At 33.5% G+C, this 21,062-nt stretch overlaps 1 protein-coding gene, 1 long non-coding RNA gene and 1 other non-coding gene across 3 annotated transcripts; 1 reads left to right on the forward strand and 2 right to left on the reverse strand.

The window, feature by feature from the left end:
- The first annotated feature begins 3,854 nt into the window (after nt 1-3,854).
- Nucleotides 3,855-4,819, forward strand: LOC120084720. Its single transcript, XR_005483757.1, has 3 exons — nt 3,855-4,235; nt 4,313-4,494; nt 4,621-4,819. It is a non-coding gene; the product is annotated as an uncharacterized LOC120084720 (long non-coding RNA).
- A 7,158-nt stretch (nt 4,820-11,977) lies between these two features.
- Nucleotides 11,978-12,658, reverse strand: LOC120084553. The gene has a single exon (XM_039040352.1). It carries the CDS (start codon nt 12,656-12,658, stop codon nt 11,978-11,980), a length of 681 nt encoding a protein of 226 aa, XP_038896280.1.
- Nucleotides 12,659-15,396: 2,738 nt separating this feature from the next.
- On the reverse strand, nt 15,397-15,595 carry LOC120087400. The gene has a single exon (XR_005484538.1). It is a non-coding gene; the product is annotated as a U2 spliceosomal RNA (small nuclear RNA).
- Nucleotides 15,596-21,062: the final 5,467 nt, after the last annotated feature.

A 21,062-nucleotide genomic window follows, 5' to 3' on the forward strand; every position in this document is an offset into this window, starting at 1 on the left:
TACTTTTTGTCTTGTTTTTTCCTATCAACCCCAATTCATAATAATACACAAGACTAACTTTCACTGCGTCCAAGTCATTTTTGAACTCTAACGCCTTATAACATTCTTCAAACTTAGTGAGATGCACTTTCGTCGTCATTAAATTCTCAAAATACTTCAATCGTAGTGATTCTATCACTCCAATACTACGAACCAGTTTAATAGGTGACTGCCACAGTCCCAATAGAAAATCCTCCATCGAAAATTCAACAATCGTCACATCCAAGTCAAAGCTCATGGAATCAGGCCTACTACTTTCCACCTCCCTCAATAAAATATGGTGGACTAGCGGGCTATTGAAGACTATGTCCATATCCACGAGTTTTCCAAATAGAGTCCTCATAAGTATTTGAAGTTGCCACTCTGTAAATTTCCCTTTGATTATCTTATTTGTGATCCCAGTGTGAAATAAAAGGCTTATAGCCTATCTAGGGAAAACAATCGTTTATAGAAATATTCAAATTAATCGTTATAATTGCAGGTAAAAAAAAATGGGATTAGAGAAAAAAAAAGGAACAAAAATCACATTATCTTGCCTTCTGTAAAAATATTGTTTCAAACTCTCGCTCCTTCCTCTCGCCGTCTTGTTTCTTTCTCTCGTTCTTCCTTTCCTTTCTTCCTCTCGTTTTCCCTTTCCATTCTTTCTCTCCGCAGTTCCTTTCATTTCTTCCTAAACTCTAAACCTAAGGATGATTTATGATATCAAATGAAAGGAAAAACTTAAACCACAATTTATATCAGTGGTACCTTAACTTTTGGAGGTGTAGAAATGAGCAAACAAGATAGTTCACGCACGTTGCAATTTACTAGTGGACGAAGACAATCCACAATTTGTTGGCGTTCGACGGTACAAATTTGAATTAGACGCATGCAAGTTACTAGTGGAGGAAGATGCGAAGAGAGAAAAATCTTGTACTGAGGAAGAAGAAAGAAGATGCAGTGAGAGGAATGAGGGAGTTAGACTGAAAATTAAATATTAAAACGTTAGATTTTTGTATGATAAAGAACGAGAGGAAAGCATGAGAGGAAGGAGTCCAAAATGAGAGGAATGCACGAGAATCTGGATTGCGTGTGTGCTAAGGGCATTTTAACGAGAGGAAAGTACGAGAGAAAGGAGTCCAAAACGAGAGGAATTAACGAGAATCTGGGATGCGTGCATGATATCGAGTATTTTGGGGATTAAATGGACGATTCAATAATATTAAACTACTAATTATCATATTTTACAAGTAAATAGTAACTACCATTTCAGTGCTGTTACAGACGTAATGAAAATGGCGAGATGGTACTCTGTGAAGTTCATAATTTAGATATAAAAATAGATCTTTCAGTAGCTTTGCTAAACCCCCGAACATGCCAATTACCAACTAGCTGCAAACAGTTTATATCTATACAAGCCAAACCCACCTACTGGCAATACATTAATCTCTCTTTGGATATTGATAGTTAATTTAAGAATCTAATTGAAAATTTGATCAAACTTAAAAAAGAAATTCAATTCAGATATATATATGAAGCATACAAACTAAATATAAAAGAAAAAAAGAACCGCATTCAAAATCCAGGTCAGAGTAGACTGGGGGTCCAGAATGTTCATAAAATCATACTCAGTAGGAGAGAAGGAAAACACGTCGGTTATCTTATGAAATCTTCCATTTTTCTCCATATTGCTGCCCCTGCTTCATCATTTAAACAATAAAACATATAAATATTTTGGTAACTATGTAATTCAAAGCAGGTTAAATTACCATTTCCATCTCTGTAAATGTTGTATTTAAATTTCAATGAAGCTTACTGTTTGAAGCTAAGAACATGGGTTACATAATTAAACTGTAAATATTTATTTGGTAGTGATAGAGTTTTATTTTATTATTATTTATAGACTAAATGAAAAGCACCCAAAATATAGAACAGATAACGAATGAAAAGGGATTGTGTGAAAAACCTGAAGAAGATTGTGGCCTCTCACTGTCGGTGGTATTTTTGTAAGTAAAGTTCGGAACGTGTGAAATGTTAGGCCAATCCTCTCCTCCCTGCTTGCATCTTTCTTCTAGTTCAGGACAATCCTCTGTGTAGTTCTTTCAAAGATTTGAGTTGCCGCGTTCCTTCTGGTAGTGATTTTAATGTCGGACATTCCTCAATATACAACGTTTCAAGAGAAGTGAGAACGCCAATCCATTCCGGCAAACTCATGAGATTGGGGCATCCACTTATTCTCATATAACAAAGGCAAATAGGTGAGGACATTGTTGAGGTACCCGAAGAAGCTAGGTTTTGCTGAAATTCCTCCCATAGATATTTGAGATCCTTCATTCCATGTAGTGATAGACACATAAAGCACGACGGTGGACCTATGGTACTCACCATCTGAACCCCAACATCACATAAAATAACATCTGCTCCAATGGAAGCTAGCTTCGGCATGGAACTTAACTTAGGACATAGGTAGATTCGTAGAAAATTAATCTGAGGAAAAGTTGGGGGCAACCATTTACTTTTCTCAGACGTGTCTCCTGCTACTACTCTTGATTCCCTCAAGTCCCACCATCCTTCCAAATTAGGCATATTTCCTAAATATAGAAACTTGAGGGAGGGAAAAAACACCGATGATGAGTATGGATCATTCTTATCTATGAACTTTAAAGATGGTAAGCCCTCTAAATGTAGAGCTCTAAGAGCCTGTAGCTGGTGGAACTTGGGCAGATGTTGCAATCCATGGCAATCTACAATTTCAATTTTAGTTAACTTCATAAGCGAGTTGAACACCCATTTAGGCAATCCTACTCCAGTGTACCCATTAATGCTCAGGGATTCAACATTTGGATGTGGTTCTAAGCTTTCCATTATTGTTTCATCAGCCTCACCTTCGTATTCATCCTTGCTCAATTCCCATTCCAGTTTTAAACCTCGCCAACCTTCTTTGTCTTTTAGGTTTACCAAGCTAACTTCAAATAGAGTCAACCTCAACTGCTCTAAACCTATGATTTTTAACTCTTTTGTCAAATAGTTGAGACTGTTCAATTCCGATAGCATTTTGGTTTTTCTGCAATCAAACACAAATGAACTTATTGTTTGCAGACAAGTCAACTTCTCTATCTCTTCCGATATATGAGCTACTTCCATAGAAGGATAGAAAACAAGATGCCTGAGATTTACAAGATTGATGATGTCCCTTGGCAATTCCTTTAGTTCATAACATTTTGTTAGTTTTAGTGTTTGCAAATTTTGCAATTCAATGATAGAATATGGAAGTAATTCCATATCATTTCTAGAGAGATCTAGATATCGAAGGTGTCTAAGCTTTTTTATAGAACCTGGAACATAGAAATTTGCGAGAAATGAAGATCTAATACTCGCAAACGTGGAAAACTAGAAAATAATTCATCTAAAATAGCTTTATCAACTTCATTCATCTCCACATAGGGACAATATAATTGAAGGATTGTTCTTAATCCTTTAGCCTTGCATAGTTTAGATAGAACATCCCGCCATGATTGTATTTTATAGTGAAATGAAATATGACGCGTTTGTTCATTGTCAACATAATCATTATTAGGATTTCCACGTACATATAGTTTATTTCCTGCTACCTTCTTTGCAAGCTCACACATCACATCATGCATACAAACAATATCATCGAATTTGCATAGAAGAACCTCCAACATAATTCGTTAAAATAGTCCTTCCCTATATCTTCCATGGATTTTCTTCTATTTGACATCAAATAAAACGTTGAACCACCCATTATCTAATCAATTCTTTTATTTTTATTTTATATCCTTTGGGAAATAGGGATGAATAGGCAAAACATCGCTTCAAATTTGGTGGGAGATGGTTATAGCTCAATTTTAATATTGATGTCATATCATTGTCCTCTTGAATGACGTTTAAGAGTTCATTATCCTTGAAGGACATCCACTCTTCTTCTGAAATTTTAGAGTATAACAAGCATCCAACGTGTCTTATTACAAGAAGAATACCTCCACATCATGAAATGGATTGAGTTTATTTATTTATGATTTATAAAAGTAAAATATGTGGTCTGTCAAATCTATATTTAATTTATTCTGATTTTTTTGGGCTTCTATTAAATACTGAACCACCCACCTCCCCTTCTCTTCTCTATATAATCTCCTCCTCATCCACCTTCAATAATTCAAGAGTCCTCCATGTCCAATGTTTTTTTTCCCAATTTGGTGAGTTGTTTCCATCAACCATGCTTTTCTTTTTATTTTCTTCTTTTCCATTTTCTAACTTTTGTTTATTTGATTAGTGGTAGGGTGCCATTGTGTTTTTTCACCTGTTGAAGGTGTTAAGGTATGGAAAGTTCTATCCTCTTAATTATTATGGTTTGTTATACTAATGTGTCCATCATTTTTTGTTTCAACTTTAATTTCAAATTTGATCTTGCAACCCTTAGGTGCTCCACTCATACATAACATACGAGTAACAAAGGTATAAAACTTTTATACTATCTTGTTTCTTTTACACAAACCTCACATTCCTTTCTTAAAGAAGTTCCTTTATTAAGTAATTCTTCCCTTTTTTATACTGACTTGTTTCATTGTCCTTGTTGTGCAGCCCAAACTAATCCAACCTTCCGTTAGTTTGAGGTTTGTGTTATGTTATATACCAATTTTTATAGTTCACTCCCCTTGTAGTACTTTTTTTGGATTATTTACACATATTTTCGACATTTGATTTATTGTAACTTTTTGTTGTTGTTTATTCAGTACATTTGTTTTTTCTTTTTTGTTGATAAACATCATATATCGTTGATAATTGTATGTTTGGAATTTAATAATTTGTTGGGCATTTTGTATGCATACTGTTTTATTTCTGTTGTGTGAAGCTCAATAGTTATATTTTTGTCATACAATTACCATACAATATTCTAAATTGGGCAATAATTAATTGTAGATAATTGTAGATTTGAAAGCTCATAAAATTAATTGTTGGTTTCTGTTTTAAAAAATAAATAGTTATTCCTATTTTTAAAAATAAAATTAAATCATAACAGCATCCTACTTGACTGTAGGTCTGAAGACATGTTTTTTTCTTAAAAAAAAAAATTGAAAATGGGAATTTGGAGATTTATAAATTCACCTTCATAAAATCTTCTAAGTTTGGGAATTTGGAGATTCATAAATTTAATTAACTTTACATTAATTAAATTGTTTTTAGAGAAGTTATGATATTTTCATTTAAATCTAAACAAAAGAAAATGAACATTTCCATAATAATAAGTGTAAAATTGAAATCAAACTTGTAAAATAGTTACTTTTTGTGCAATAAGTATAATGGCCATCAGTAGAGACATCGTATTATATCTGTAACTAATAGAAATCAAACTTGTAAAATAATTGTTTTTGTTTAAAAGGATTTTTCTCTTTATCAAATGATTCCTAATAGTTGTTTAAGCTTCCCAAATCAACTAATAGAAATCAAACCGGCAAAATAATTGTTTTTGTTTAAAAGATTTTTTTTTTCTTTACTAAATGATTCAAAATAGTTGTTTAAACTTCCAAAATCAACTAATAGAAAATCAAACTTGTAAAATAATTATTTTTGTTCAAAAGTAATTTTTTTTCTTATCAAAATGATTCCAAATAGTGTTTTAAACTTCCCAATTCAATTAATAGAAATCAAACTTGTAAAATAATTGCTTTTGTTTAAAAGAATTTTTTTTTCTTTATCAAATGATTCCAAATAGTTATCTAAACCTCCTAAAAAAGCTAATAGCAATCAAACTTGTAAAATACTTACTTTTGTTTAAAAGGAATTTTGAAAGGAAAGATCCAGAACTAAAATCTAGACCATAATTAATGATTATAAAAAAATATGTCTACTTAATAAAATTCAATCAAAATTTTATTCAAACAATCCATGGGTAGAACTATGGTATAAAAAAGTTTCAAAACAAACAAGTAGATCATTTGAACAGATTCTTTTAGAGTTAGAAAAACTACACCAGATACCCTTGACATCCTATATCAACTTTGTACCCCCAAACACAGATATATGAACTTAGACAAAACAATTCTGTATCCAAAACACAGACATATGAACTCCACAGACATAGACATATAAACTCTCCAGACATATGAAATCCAGACATCCTATATCAACTCTACATCCCAAACAACCCCTATATATAACGCAACTCTTCAAGCAAAGCTTCTTGTTAATTTAAAAAATATCTTAAAATTTTTTACATTTATATATATTCTCACTTCCAGTTGTGGGAGTTAAAATTTTGAGAAAAAATTAATTTGACATGACAGGTACATCGAATTTTACCATAATAGTTCTCATAAGTCAAACAATATAGTAACACGAGACGAATAAGAGAGAGCCAACACACAAAGTTGGTAGCATAGTTTGGTGTAACTATACCTACGTGTGGGAGGCAGAGTGCCTAAATGAAAAGAGTTACACTAGAAGAGTCAAACAATTACAAAAGAATACTTATTTGATAGTTCCACTATCTTGATTCACCACAAGCTTATTGCGAATGAAAAGTTTAGGCTTCCCCTAAACTTGAGACTTTTGCTCCAAGTATCTTCGTCATTCTTTTCACCATAAAGTTGAACAACCTTTCAACACGTTTGTTCACTTAGGTAAATAACCAACCGTATGCTTGTTGGAAAGAAACTTTTGGAGATGGGAGAAATTTTGGAAGAGAGAATTGAAGAAATAGGCTACTTGTATTATTGAGCCCTTTTAATTTTTTGGCTTGATACAAATAGTAGGACATCCCTCCTATTTATACTAGTTGGCACCCCTAAATCTATGGCTAAGATTTTACCAACACATTATGATCTAATGGTTACAAATGTCTCTTTAAAATTTTCTTTTGAAATAGGATTTGTCAGTTAAATTATCGATGTTTGCAATAAGAAAGAACTTTGACTACCGTGTAAAAAAGTCAACAAAGAGCTTGCTAACTATCCGGTGTTCGGTGGAGGAATGCAAGTGGAGGGTCCGTGCAAAAAAAAAAAAAAAAAAAAAAGAAAGAAAGAAAGTGATTCCTTCAAAGTAACGAAATATCCAAGCGAACATACATGTTCTCTTGAAATGAGAATTGGTAATCATCGACAAGCAAAAACTTGGGTTATTGGACACTTAATCAAGTCCAAATACAAACAAGTTGATCGAACATACCGTCCAAGGGATATAATTGAGGACGTCTGACGAGATTATAGAGTGAACATAAGTTACGAGAGGGCTTATCGCACTAGAGAGTACGGATTGGTGTTCACACGAGGGTCACCAGAAAGATCATATGATATTGTTAAAGCATGTGACAAGGCACTTAAGCTTGAAAATCCAGGTACGACATTTGAGATTGAAGTAGAGGACGGACAATATTTTAAGTATGTCTTCATGGTGCTTGGTCCATGTATCAGGGGTTTTCTAAACTGCATTCGCCTAGTAATCGTTGTTGATGGGACCCATTTGCACGAGAAATATAAAGGTGTGTTGTTAATAGCAACGTATATCGAGGGCAATAACAACATGTATCCTATCACCTTCAGTATGGTGGATGGTGAGAATGATGCATCACGGACTTAGTTCATGACTCATTTGAAGGCTTCGATAGGAGATGTTCCCAATTTAGTGATTATATTAGATCATCACATCTCAATTGCAAAGGTTGTTGTAAATATATTGCCTGATGCATTTCATGCCCTATGTATATACCATATTTGAAACAATTTGGTTGAAAAATCAAGAATAAGGACATAATCCCACACTTCTACCTAGCGGCGAAAGCTTATAGAATGTCTGAGTTTCAGATGTATTGGTCTATAAGCTCCATCAATATCCTAGTGTGATGGCCTATCTTGAGGAGGTTAGATTACAACGGTGGGCAAGGGTTTATCAAGTCCATTGTAGGTATGACAAGATGACAACAAATATAGTAGAATGCCTCAATGGAGTATTGAAAAATGCACGAGAACTACCAATTACAAAGCTATTAGAGCATATCTGCGAGTGGCTACAAGGTTGGTTCTATATCCGACGTACACATGCATGGCATGCACAAACATTGTAACTGATATGCAATGAGTATTCTTAAGGAATCGGAATTGATGTCTAGAACATATTGTGTTTTCCCAGTGGATATGCATATAATTAATGTAGACGATGGGTATTTGGGGGGTTGTTGATCTTCGTTCATGGACATGTATTTGTATAGAGTTTAATTGCATCGAGATCCCATGCTTCTATGCAATATCTGCAGCGACCCTGAGAAACATTAATGTTCAAACATTATGTGCAAAATGGTTTACAGTTGAGTGTGTGCTTGCTGTTTACGCCGAACCAATCTTCCCAGTTGGACATAGACAAGAATGGCGTCGAAGACCAGATTTTGAACCAATTCTACAATCGCGAAAGGTAGCAAGTGTAGGTTGACGTCAAACCGTCAGGATACCTTCAATTGGAGAGGAGCCACGACAAATACATAGGTGTACACGATGTGGTTAGAGAGGATATAACAAGAAAACGTATAGACAAACATTGATAACACCTGGCACTGACCCATCTAAACTGAACGATATGTAATTTTTTTGGATGATCGCTTAGTTATTTATGTACGATCGCTTAGTTATTTGTACGCGATCGCTTAATTATTTGTGTGCGACCGCTCAATTGATTATGTACGATCGCTTAGCTAACTATGCGTGATTGTTTAGATAGTATTAGACGATCATATAGATTTTCTAAAAGATCGGTTAGAATTTTCTAAACGATCGCTAACATATTCTTAAACGATCTTGCACATAATCTTAAATGATCTTTTACTTAGTTTTGGGCGATTGCTTAGTTATGTATTTGCTTAGTTAAATGTACAACACCAATTATAGTTTACAAATTTAGCAAAAATTTATCACAAAAAATATTACCATAAATATTTATTTTCCCACAACTGGGCAACATATTTCTTATACAATCCCATATTCACCCATGTTAAGTCAGCCCTATCAGCCCCAGTTACACAATATTTTATAAGTTTAGCACAAAATATTCCACAATCCAGATACTTGCCCTCTTAGAGAGTCGCATTCGATCTCCTAACTTTCCGTTGCCCGTACTTAAACTTTTTATGTTGTTTGTCGAATGTGATAGAAATAAACATGGACAGTATTGCTCTGGCCACGAGCATCAGATGACCCTCAACTATGTCGCCATCGATGTAGTTCAGTATGGAGTTGAATACAAAGATTGTGCACCCCTGTAGATCGATGGCATGCATAAGACATTGTTGTTTGATGTTCATTGGCCCAAATACAAAGTCAACGTTCGTCTATGCTGGTTTGTATTCTTTGTACTGTCCAAGGATGTAGTCAAGAAAGAAGTGAGAGTCCGCCCAAAACCTCATGTGTGCTTCTTGATCCAACCAGCCTACCACTTTGCCATCCTCTATGTCAATACCGTCTGGCCGGATCTTAGGAGAAACACCTTCTAGCTCCATCAAAGCATCCTCGGAAAGGCAAGATGTAAATACATGCTTGAGTTAACAGTAGTTTTAACAGATATGTGAAATTTCCATACCGTGAAGCTCGAATCGTACAAAGATCAGGTTTCGAGTGCAACTTCTGATGCACGTGCATCAAAAGGAGATCCATAGTCTGGTACAACAAAGAAAAGTATAAGTTGAGCTTAAAAGTTACTAAAAGAAAATTATAAACGATCGTTTAGAAACTTCTGGTCGATCGCTTAGAATTTTCTAAACGATCGTTTAGAAGTTTATAAGCGATCGTTTAGAAAATTCTAATCAATCGTTTATTAGAATTCTAATTCTAATCGATCATTTAGAAACTTCTAATTGATCGCTCAGAATTTTCTAATCGATCGCTTAGAATTTTCTAAAGATTGTTTCTAATAGGTCGGTTATTAGAATTCTAATTCTAAACGATCGATAGAATTTTCTGAACGATCTCATAGAAATTTTTTAACGATCGATCTTCGTTAATATATTAACAAAAATACTCGGTCTCCAAGCACCCACGTGTTCTGTTCAAGCGTTTTGAAGAAATCCTTGGTCCTGAATGTCTATACTACTGTCCGCTTCTCGTTTTTTGTTTTATGATGGCTTTTCTATTTATTGTATGCATTCCACAGAACATTAGGGATTGGGAAGCATGGGTCATAGGAACGAACAGTCCTTACGGGGAACTCAGGTACAGAGACCAAGGGGTTGAGATTGATAACACCAGTGGCCGATTTCAATGCCAATATAGGTGGTTCAACTTTTTTAGATTGGGGCTGAGGAGATCTTGGAGTAAATGAGGTTGAATTGTTTCTGAATGTGTTGAGAATGGGGCTAAGAGATTGGGGTTGGAATATTGGGGAAGAAGATTGAGGTTGAGTTTTAAACTTCTTCCCCCTTTTGAAACACTCAGGTTTGAACTTGACTGGTTTTTTCCTTTTCCGGCGCTCTTGGCCTATTTCCTATATTTAAATTATAAATCAGCGGCAGTACAATTTTAAGAATTCATGCAATAGTCGTACCTCGACTTTAGTGGCATTTTTTTCAGTTGATGCCCCCGAATTGAAATAGACCCTAACACTGAACGCTTCAATTGACGTCCCCACAACCGACTCCAATATTTCATTAGCAGTTTGAGGAACTGGCTGTTCATTGACTGTTAGTTCATTGACAGAGGTGTCCATCAATTCAGATATTGGATCCTGATCGTTGACAGTTTCGAACTGCTCACTGATCATCCCAACTGGCTGTTTACTATGGGTTTCTTGGTGGGTTTGAAGGGGATCTTATGCATTAATCTATGAGGGATCATCACCATTATGAGGTTCCTGATTATTGTTACCATCATGAAGTCCATCATCATGATGAGTCCTTGTATTATTACTATCCTGAACAAATCAAACGAATTATTCCGTCAAGGGAGGTAATCAATCGTCTAAGAATATGTAAACGATCGTTTAGAAACTATATATGATTGTCTATGAAATCTAAATGATCGTCTAGATAATATAAATGATCATCTAGAAAATGTAAACGATCGTCTAGACAATATGAACGATCGTTTAAAAAATATAAACGATCGTTTAGACAATATATACGATGGTCTAGACAATCTAAACAATGGTCTAGACAATCTAAACGATCGTATAGATATTCTAAACGATCGTCCATTTGAGAATATCTAAACGACTATACAGAAATACATACCTCACACAGACGATGGACCATCATCTTTATCTTGTTCAGTTGTTGGCCCATCAGATGATGTTGGACAGTAAATGTATCTCCCATCTGACGGACCACGATAGTCAAGTTCGCCAAATCTTTTCGAACTTCTATTTCCTCCCTAAGAATCTTGTACGATTTGGAATGACGATGTTTGGAGGACTTTTGTTGCTTATGTGGTTCCGACTCTGTTTGGTTAGTCTAAACTAGCATACGTGGTTCTGGCTCTATACGTTGCACATTTACAGAGCTTTCTACATGGGGTTCATGCTCTTCGTGCCCCCCAAAGGACTCACGAATGTTGACGGAGTGTTCAACCCCTTCAATCCTCCTTTCTCCAACAATAGGAACCACATTAATTCCTTCAAGTCAGTCCTCATGTTACCTTAACTTCTCTGTATTAGGTACAAGTCTCAACACAACAATAGTTTGTACATAAAAAAATGAACAAGTCAAAATGCATGAAACTATAAACAAATGAGCAAGTCAGAAGTGATTGGTTACTAAGATGAAGCACGAGAATAAGTCTATCTAAGAATTATAGGAATTTCATTGTTGTTGACTTTGGTGGCTATGAACTTACTTGATGTGGATAAAATTTTGTAAGCCCAAACCTACGATATGGAAACTTTGTTACACATACATAACACACAAGTTAAATGTATATTAAAGTGAATCAGAAACAAAAGTACATACCTGGAAAGCAAGTATGAATCACTTTGTACAGTAATGTGAGGCATAGTGATCACCTTTTGCTTTCTTTGAATCATATGCCTCATTCTTCCCACGCATGATAGTCTTCATGCTATTCAATGTACGTCCATAGAAGAGGGAAGACCAGTCATAATGTACGAAGACATCATGGTCATCGAAAATCCCAAATATATTGCTAACGAACTGGGTTTTCTTATCTTTTCCAATCATCATCGTTTCAATGAACAGTGTCAATGCAACCTTGACAGCATCTTGGTCATTGGTAAAATTGAAGTTCTCAAAGGCGATTTCCACATCCTTGCAAGAACTATCCTTTCTATTTGGGTTCTTGGGTCCAAGAATGAGTTCTCGCACCCTTTCACCACTTGTTTCTCTTTCCACTGTTTCCTTGGTCGGCCATAACCCAGTAATCAAGTTAAAATCCTCATAGGAGAATGTTACCTTCTTCCTTATAATGTTGAATGAAATAATGTCTGGGTTCGCATCTACTACCTCCCTTGATAGAAAGTGGTGCAAAAGTTGTCCATTGAAAACAAGATATATATCTAACAGAGGATCAAAGGTCGTTTCCTTATACAGTCTCATCTGTTCTTCTGTCAACTTTTTCTTAATGACAGGAGCAATTTTGTGGACTTGGCAAGCGACTGTAGCAGGAAAATATTTCTCAGCAAGGACAATCATCTTACTAATCTGACAATTGTGTACATTACAAGAATTAGTAAGCAATCATATAACAAAAACTAAGTAATCGCATAACAAAAGCTGAACAATCACATAACAAAACCTAACCGATCGTATAATAAAAACTAAACGATCGCATAACAAAAACTATCGTGTAACAGTTAGCTAAACGATTGCATAACAGATGTCTAAACGATCGCGTAACAGTTAGTCAACAATCGCATAACAGATATCTAAACGATCGCGTAACAGTTAGTTAAATGATCGCATAACAGATGTCTAAACGATCGTATAACAGTTAGCTAAAGACCGCACGATATAAACCTAAACGATCGATCACATAACAGATGTCTAAATGATCGCATAACAGTTAGCTAAAGATCGCACGATATAAGCCTAAACGATCGATCGCATAACAGATGTCTAAACAATCGCACGATATAAACCTAAACGATTCGATCACCTAGTATTCTTTATACGATCGTCTAGTAATCTCTATCCGATCGCTTAGTAATATCTAAATGCTCATTTAATATTCTCTAAATGCTCACTTAGCATTCTCTATCCGATCGGTTAGTATTCTCTCAACGATCGATTACGAATGAACACACAATTAAACCCTAAAAGATAGTCAAACCTCAAATATCAACATGCATTCTTTAAAGAAAAGAGTCTCACACCTTTTAGATCACGACGACGATGGCAAGTGCGTAGAGACGATCGACGAGAAACCTGCAAGGAGTGCTCAGCTTTGGAGAGAAAATGGGAGCAAAATCGAGAGAAAATGCTTCGAAGAGAAATGCTTTGAGCAGGAAATGAACGAAATGGAGGGAGACCCTATCGTTGTAAAGTATTCATAGAGACGCGCATTCACCAAACAGTTTGAAGGTTTTTTTAAAACTGGGGGTAATTTTGGAATTTCGCATGGGCAAAAAGTCAGTAGTAGAAAAGTTTTTGGATTTTGGGTCATTTTGTGAATTTTTCCAACAAAAGGAATACGTGTTCTTCACTAGTTTTGATCTTTTTCAAGTTTTTGTTTTTCTTTTTCCATATGGTTACTTTAATTTTTTTTTTAAAAAAAAAATCATAGCTTGTTGGAAATTTGATGTCTGATATCTAAATTAAGAATGGTATTTATTTAGGTCTACTAATTTGTTTTTTGTTTTTGTTCTTGAAAATTGAGTCTATGGACACTACTCTCACCTCCAAATTTCTTTCTTTGTTATCTACTTTTCACCAATTGTTTAAAAAACTAAATCAAATTTTGAGAACTAAAAAAAGTAACTTTCAAAAAGTTGGTTTGTTTTTGGAGTTTTGTTAGGAATTCAACCATTTATACTTAAGAAATATACAAATTATTGTAATAAATGTGGATGAAATAAGCTTAATTTTCAAAAACAAAAACAAAAAATCAAATGGTTACCAAACAGCCCTTAATTATTATGTTTAAAGATTCTTATATTTTGAGTCTTTTTCTATTGTTTGTGAAGGGAGCCTTTGCATCTTAGATACTTGATGATTTGGTATAACTGCTTTTGGTCTGAAAGTAATATTCTAACACATTCTTTCACAGCTTGACTTGCTTTGAGGAGTAGGTTACAAATGTGAAATTGTGTCATCGGTGTTCATATATTTTTAGTGATTGTGTTCTTTGTCGAGGTGGAGTTGAGTATCCTTAACCATTTATTTTTTACTATCCTTTTAATCACACTATTTGTGGAGATGTGCTATTGTGGGGTTGTTGGTCACATAGAATCTTTGGTGGACATAAAGCTTGACTAGATAATGTATACAATCTATGAAGCATAGATACTTCATGTGAGGCAAAGAATTCGTATCAGACACGTATCGGATACCGATACTTCTAAATACTTTCTAGATACGTATCTGACACGCGATTTGACATATCTATTTCTACGCATACCTTTTTTTTAAAGAAAAAAGACAAGCAACTCATCTAATATTTCACAATCTAAAACTAGGCAACCTATTTAAAAAGCTAACTACTCGAGTCCAAAACTAAAAGAAAAAAAATAAATAAAAGACTAAATCCTAGAATCATCTAATCTTCATCTTCACATTTGAGTCCCCACAAAGTCCACCAAAATATAAACTATTTGGATATCTTCAACAGTTCGACGAAGAAGTTCTTCGTTTATCTTCATACTTTTCCCTTTAATCTTCCCTGTTTCTATTAACTATTGTACTTTACTTTTCCCTTTAATTTTTTCTGTTTTTATTAACTATTGTACTTCAACATCTTAGATGATTTTTTTTTGTATTGTATTTCAATGTTTGTATTCTATTTTGTGCTATTGTTATTAACTTGTATGCTAAGAAAAAAAATGTATCTTTAATGTATCAGTATCCGTATCTTTATTTTTTAGAAATGCACATTCTTTATTTTTTAGAAATGCACAAATCGTCGTATTAACCATATTTGTGCTCCATAGTATACAACCCTCACATCTTTGTTGTAACAAGTTTCCTAAGATTTCATTCAGGTGTTCATGCAGAATTTTTTTTTGGTGTTCTACACTATGAACCATATGACTACACGGATACGAAGATAATTCGAAAGTAATTTTAATCTTAATCTTAAATTTAAGAAAACAAAAAACATTAAAGACGAATATCCTTTTTATAAAAAAGAGGACATTAGGCAAGAAACAATCCCAGTTTTCTCTATTTCCTCTAATATCGTAACGTGAGAAAGAAATTTTGGGCTTTAAAGATTGGAGGGGTACGCCATAACCCAAGCAATAGTGCAACGCATGGGCGACGCTCGAAGGCCCCAATAGCAAGCTATTATATGGTGAGCCTTCCCCCTAGAAAAATAAATTTAATATCATGTGGGCCGATGACCCACGTATCAGATATTAAACTGATAAGAACAGATACTACACTTGATCTTAGCCAAAAGGCCGAGAAAGGTATGCTTTAAGAAGCCTTACACCACTGTTTTTATACTCACCTTCTCCCTTCAATTTCCTGTAATTATTCGATGTGGGATAAATCCGCACTTACATCTGTATTGTTTTGCCTCTCTCTCTTTTCTTCTTTTCTTCGGTAATTATTAAGCGATGGATTTGGGGTCAATTTTTATTCATAGTTCTATTTGATCCGGATATATAACTTCGATTAAAAAATAAATGATGACTCGAATTTAATCGATTGTGGTTTTGAATATCATTAAAGAAAATTATAAGGAAATTAATTTATTCTCCTAAATATTGCACGCCAAATCTTATTAAAGTCTTGGAATTTTAAAATTGAATAATTTTAGACATTTTATTAGTCTTTCATGTTCAAAATCATTAATACATATGTCTAAGACTATTTGATATTAAACAAAAAAATGTTACAATTAAGTGGGCTGTAGTGATCATAGTTTAAATTGATCCAATATTAATTTAGATTTTAAATTGATGCAATGCCTAAAATTCCTCGATATAAATTGATATTTGCTTTAGTTTAAAATTTTGGTCGAAATTTAGGCTTGAAATTTCAGTAGCAAGAAATTTTGACTTTCCTCAATTTCTCGAAGTTCCCATCGATATTTCGATATTTCCAGTTCGAGTCTTTTTAATTAACAATTAGATATGCTAGCTCAATGGAAGTTTTTTCTCTTTTATCATAATTTTTTTAAAATTTTTAATGAACCACAATTTTTCATTCAAATTTGTTCCATTGAATTTTAACATCATTTCGCTTAAAACTTGAATTGATATAAGTTCTCTAATATTCCTCTCATTTTTCTCTCAAGTTTTATTTACTTCTAGAGTTTTCTTTTTCTTCTTTCCTTTTCATTACGTTGTGTTATGTTTAATGTTATGCTTTTACATCCCTCTTATATTTAATGTTATGATTATCCTATCCTTATTATGTTAACTTAATACTATGATTTTTCATTTTTTTATCCACATCATTTTATAATAAACAATTTTCAATTATTTTATATGCAAATATTTCATATTCTTTAATTTTGTAGCTAATTTTCAATATTCGATATTATTTTGTAATTATTTTAGGGTTATTTTTAAATATAGAAAAATTAACCAAAATATTTACAAGATATAATAAAATTTTAGAACTATCAATGATATATAGATGCTGATAGACACTGATAGATTTCTATCAGTGGCTTGATAGACGACTGATAGAAGTCTATCAGCATCTATCATTGATAGTTCTAAAATTTTGTTATATCTTGTAAATATTTTCAACTGTTTATCCATTTGAAATAATTTTTCATTATTTTATTTATTTATTTTTTTAAATTTCTACAACATTTACACAAATATTTTACAATATACGTCTAAATGTTGTCTTACTTTATAAAAATGATTAAATATAGTCTAATTCACTCATAATCAAAGTTTTGTTAACTAATTATAACAATTTCCATCAATTTTCATAAAATTTTTCAAAATTTTCATCAATATTTTCATAAAATCGAGACCTCATTATTTCCATTGACATCCATATTTCAAACTTTGGTATTGACATCGATTATTTTGCTCTGATTCCTTTCATCTCTTCTCCTTAGGGTTACGTCATTGTTCTCTATCGGCCTCGTTCCTGGTGGGTCATTGTTCCCAATCTTTTTGGTTGTCCCTCATGTCTATCTAAGTCCAAAATCGTACAACCATGTTGGAGCTTAGATCTTGCTTGGTAGGGGATGAAGATCCTCATTTGGAGCATGGTAGAGGATGGAGGATGGTATTTGGATCTTGGTAGGGTTACCAGATCCAATGGTAAGTATTCTTTCTCTTCACTAGCCAATGATGAGCCACTATATATTTTTTTCCTTCTTTTTTTTTTTTGGACAAATGTAAGCTTATTTTTTACAAATCTTTTCAGCTCACTCTGATTATTTTGCTCTATGTTTGATTTCAATATTCTATTCTTGGTCTTTGATTATCAGTTTCTGATGATCAATGTATTTATTCTGTTCAATAACTGTTTTTTGTCTGATTATCGGTCTCTATGCTTGATTTCAGTGTTTTGTCTGTTCTGTCTTTGATTATTGGTCTTTGACTATTTTGCTACTATTTCAATGACTCTTTTTGCATTGTTACTGTTTTTGGTATTTGATTATTGGTCTTTCATTATTTTTCCCCTATTGCGATGACTCTCTTTTTGCACTGCTACTGTTTCTGGTATTTGATTATTGTTCTTTGATTATCGATATTTGATTATTGCATTTAGGCTCCCCTAAACTTGAGACTTCTGCTCCAAGTATCTTCGCCATTCTTTTCACCATAAAGTTGAACAACCTTTCAACACGTTTGCTCACTTAGGTAAATAACCAACTGTATGCTTTTTTGGAAAGAAACTTTTGGAGGTTGGAGAAAATTTGGAAGAGAGAATTGAAGAAAGAGGCTATTTGTGTTATTGAGCACTTGTAATTTTTTGGCTTAATACAAATAGTAGGACATCCCTCCTATTTATACTAGTTGACACCCCTAAATCCATGCCTAAGATTTTACCAACACATTATGATCTAATGGTTACAAATGTCTCTTTAGAATTTTCTTTATATTTATACTTTTTCTCATATTTTCTAGATAATTCTTCAATCTACCCTAAGCATCTCCTACAATGTAATATCTCTAGAATATTCTAATACTTGATAGTTTCTAGAAATTGAGCTTTTGTTTTGGACTAGGCCTAAAATCAAGTTTATATTTCAACACCCTCTCTTAAACTTGATTTTGTTACTCCCAGTAAATCTCTCAATCTTGTGAAGTATTCTTGCTTAAGAGGCTTAGTGAAAATGCTAGCTGCCTGATCATGAGTCTTCACATATTCTAGTTGCACATCCTTTCTTCCAATGTACTCTTTAATATAATGATACTACTTATCGATGTGCTTATCCTGTTGTGGAAAACTGGATTCTTGGTCAAAGCAATTGTTGACTTGTTGTCTACGAAAATTTTGGTTGCCTTCTCTTGTGACAGTCTCAACTTCTATAATAGATTTCTCAGGAAAATTGCATGGCAAATACATAGGTAGCAACCACATATTCTGTTTCACATGTTGAGAGCATAAGAATTGGTTACTTCTTTGACATCCGCGTGAAGGCAGTGTATCCCATGTAGAACACAAAACTAGTCATACTCTTGTGGCCCACACCTGAAGGGTCAGTACACACCTGTACTGGTAAGTAGCCCACACCTGAAGGCCACTAAAAATATACATATACATATAGCAAGACATACAACATTCAATGTCAACACGACATGTTATGCTCATGAGTTAAATCATCAAAGAGAAGGCATAAATAATCTTAATTCGAACTCCTTAAATTCATTAATCTTCCATCTTTACTCTCACCAACCTTTCTAAACAAATTTCTCAATTTCACATCCTAAGCTTTAATGCATTAAACACAGTTGACATTAGTTCACCTATTCACATAACCGATCTTTCTCCATAAGTGTCTGAGATTGACCCCTTCGAGAACCATTGACTCTGACCATTTCTACCTAGGACCTAAATATTCTCTATGGTGCTCAACATTCAGTCCTTGACCATTTTTACCTAGGGCCCCGGACTATGCATCGCCCCTTGACTATTTGTACCAAAGGCCTCGATGACTCGACAACGCATTGACCCTTGACCATTTTTACCCAAGGCCTCAATGCTTATCCCAAAACTCATCATACTTACCCTTGACCATTTGTACTCAAGGCCTCAATACTTCTCTTAATCCTTTAGTGGAATATCGCCCCTCAACCATTTCACCTAAGGCACCCGATACCGACCTAACTTCCTTTGTAACACTCACACAAGCTCACAAGATAACATCTCATACTTTCTAAAACTAAGGCCATCGATGTTTCTCTGACATGCTTTATAGAAAACCACATAGATGACAACATGCCCTTCAATAATAACCATGCATATGTTCAAACAACTCCATGTTATGCTCATATCACCCAAGTCATATAATGGCATTTTAGCATGTTTCATGTATTAAAATCAACACAAAGGAGCATCCTTGCATATCCAATCAAGTCAGAGCACTTTAAAAATTCATAATAATATAAGTCACGATTAAACATAATACAAATAAATCATACAACATGCTCGCACTATGTTCCAATAACTCCACGACTTGCTCATATCACCCAAGTCATAGAATGGCATTTTAGCGTGTTTCACATATTAAAATCAACATAAGGAGCATCCACACATATTCAATCAAGTTAGAACACTTCATAGATTCATAATAATGTAAGTCATGATTAAATATAATACAAATAAATCATACAACATGCTCGTACACAAACAAACAATCAGAAAGACATAATTCTACTTACCTAAATGCTTATAAAATGCTTACAAAAGGATCTAAGGGTTCCCAAAACAAATTTAAGCCTCAATGGAACACCTCGAACTAAGTCTAAACAAGAATTAAGGTATACCCATAAGTCAAAAAGCAATGTACAATATATATATTCAATTTGAAACACTCTAGACGGGGTTCTAACAACCACAATTCACTAAGAAAGACTTGAGTCCTTGTTGTAAGATATCCAGAATGGTTTCGAAACTATCTCAAACCTATAAATAAAGGCTTTCAAGAATTAAAGACCAATCTAACACAACTTAAACCAGTTCAAAAAGAAAATTAAGACATTCTTACCCACTGAAATTTAACCAAATGATTGGAAACCTTGTTGGTTGGTGTTCAAATAAGATAAATCCTACATAATTGGAACCATTAGGTAGTGGGTAACTGAAATCCAACGCTAAAATACTATGCGTAAGTGTCAAAACTCACCAAATAAGGGAAAAACACTGATGGATGACTTTTGAGGCTACCACTAAAGTCACATTGTTGACTAGTTATATCTAATGGACACAGAAATATATCTGTAGTGTGAAGACTGTAATTGTCGGTCTTTAGTGGAGCGGCCGACAGCTAATGGATGTTGGGTAATTTAATTAAAGAACTTAATTAATTATCGAAGTACCATTGGAGCTTCAATCTATAGGTCCATAAGGTCTTATCTGTAGCTCAACATAGATTATTGAGAATTAAATTTAGATTAATTTGAATTGTTTAAATTAATTTATGGAATTAACTATATATGATACAATTAATTAAGTTAATTATATGTGATATAATTAATATAATGTATTCGATACATTATAATATAAAGTTTATTTTGGAGGAAATAAATATTTGGATGTGATTCAAATATTAATTATATGGATGAGATTCATATAATTAAATTTAGTATAAATATGATTTATATTAAATGTCATGTATTATTGAGATAAATAAAACTATAGGTTATATTGTATTTGATACAATATAATAACTATAGGTTACGTGTTATATTTGATATGACATAGAGTGTATATATATAACAAGTTAGTTATTACATAT

Source organism: Benincasa hispida, chromosome 9 (assembly GCF_009727055.1).
Source record: "Benincasa hispida cultivar B227 chromosome 9, ASM972705v1, whole genome shotgun sequence".
NCBI classification, from domain to species: Eukaryota; Viridiplantae; Streptophyta; class Magnoliopsida; order Cucurbitales; family Cucurbitaceae; genus Benincasa; species Benincasa hispida.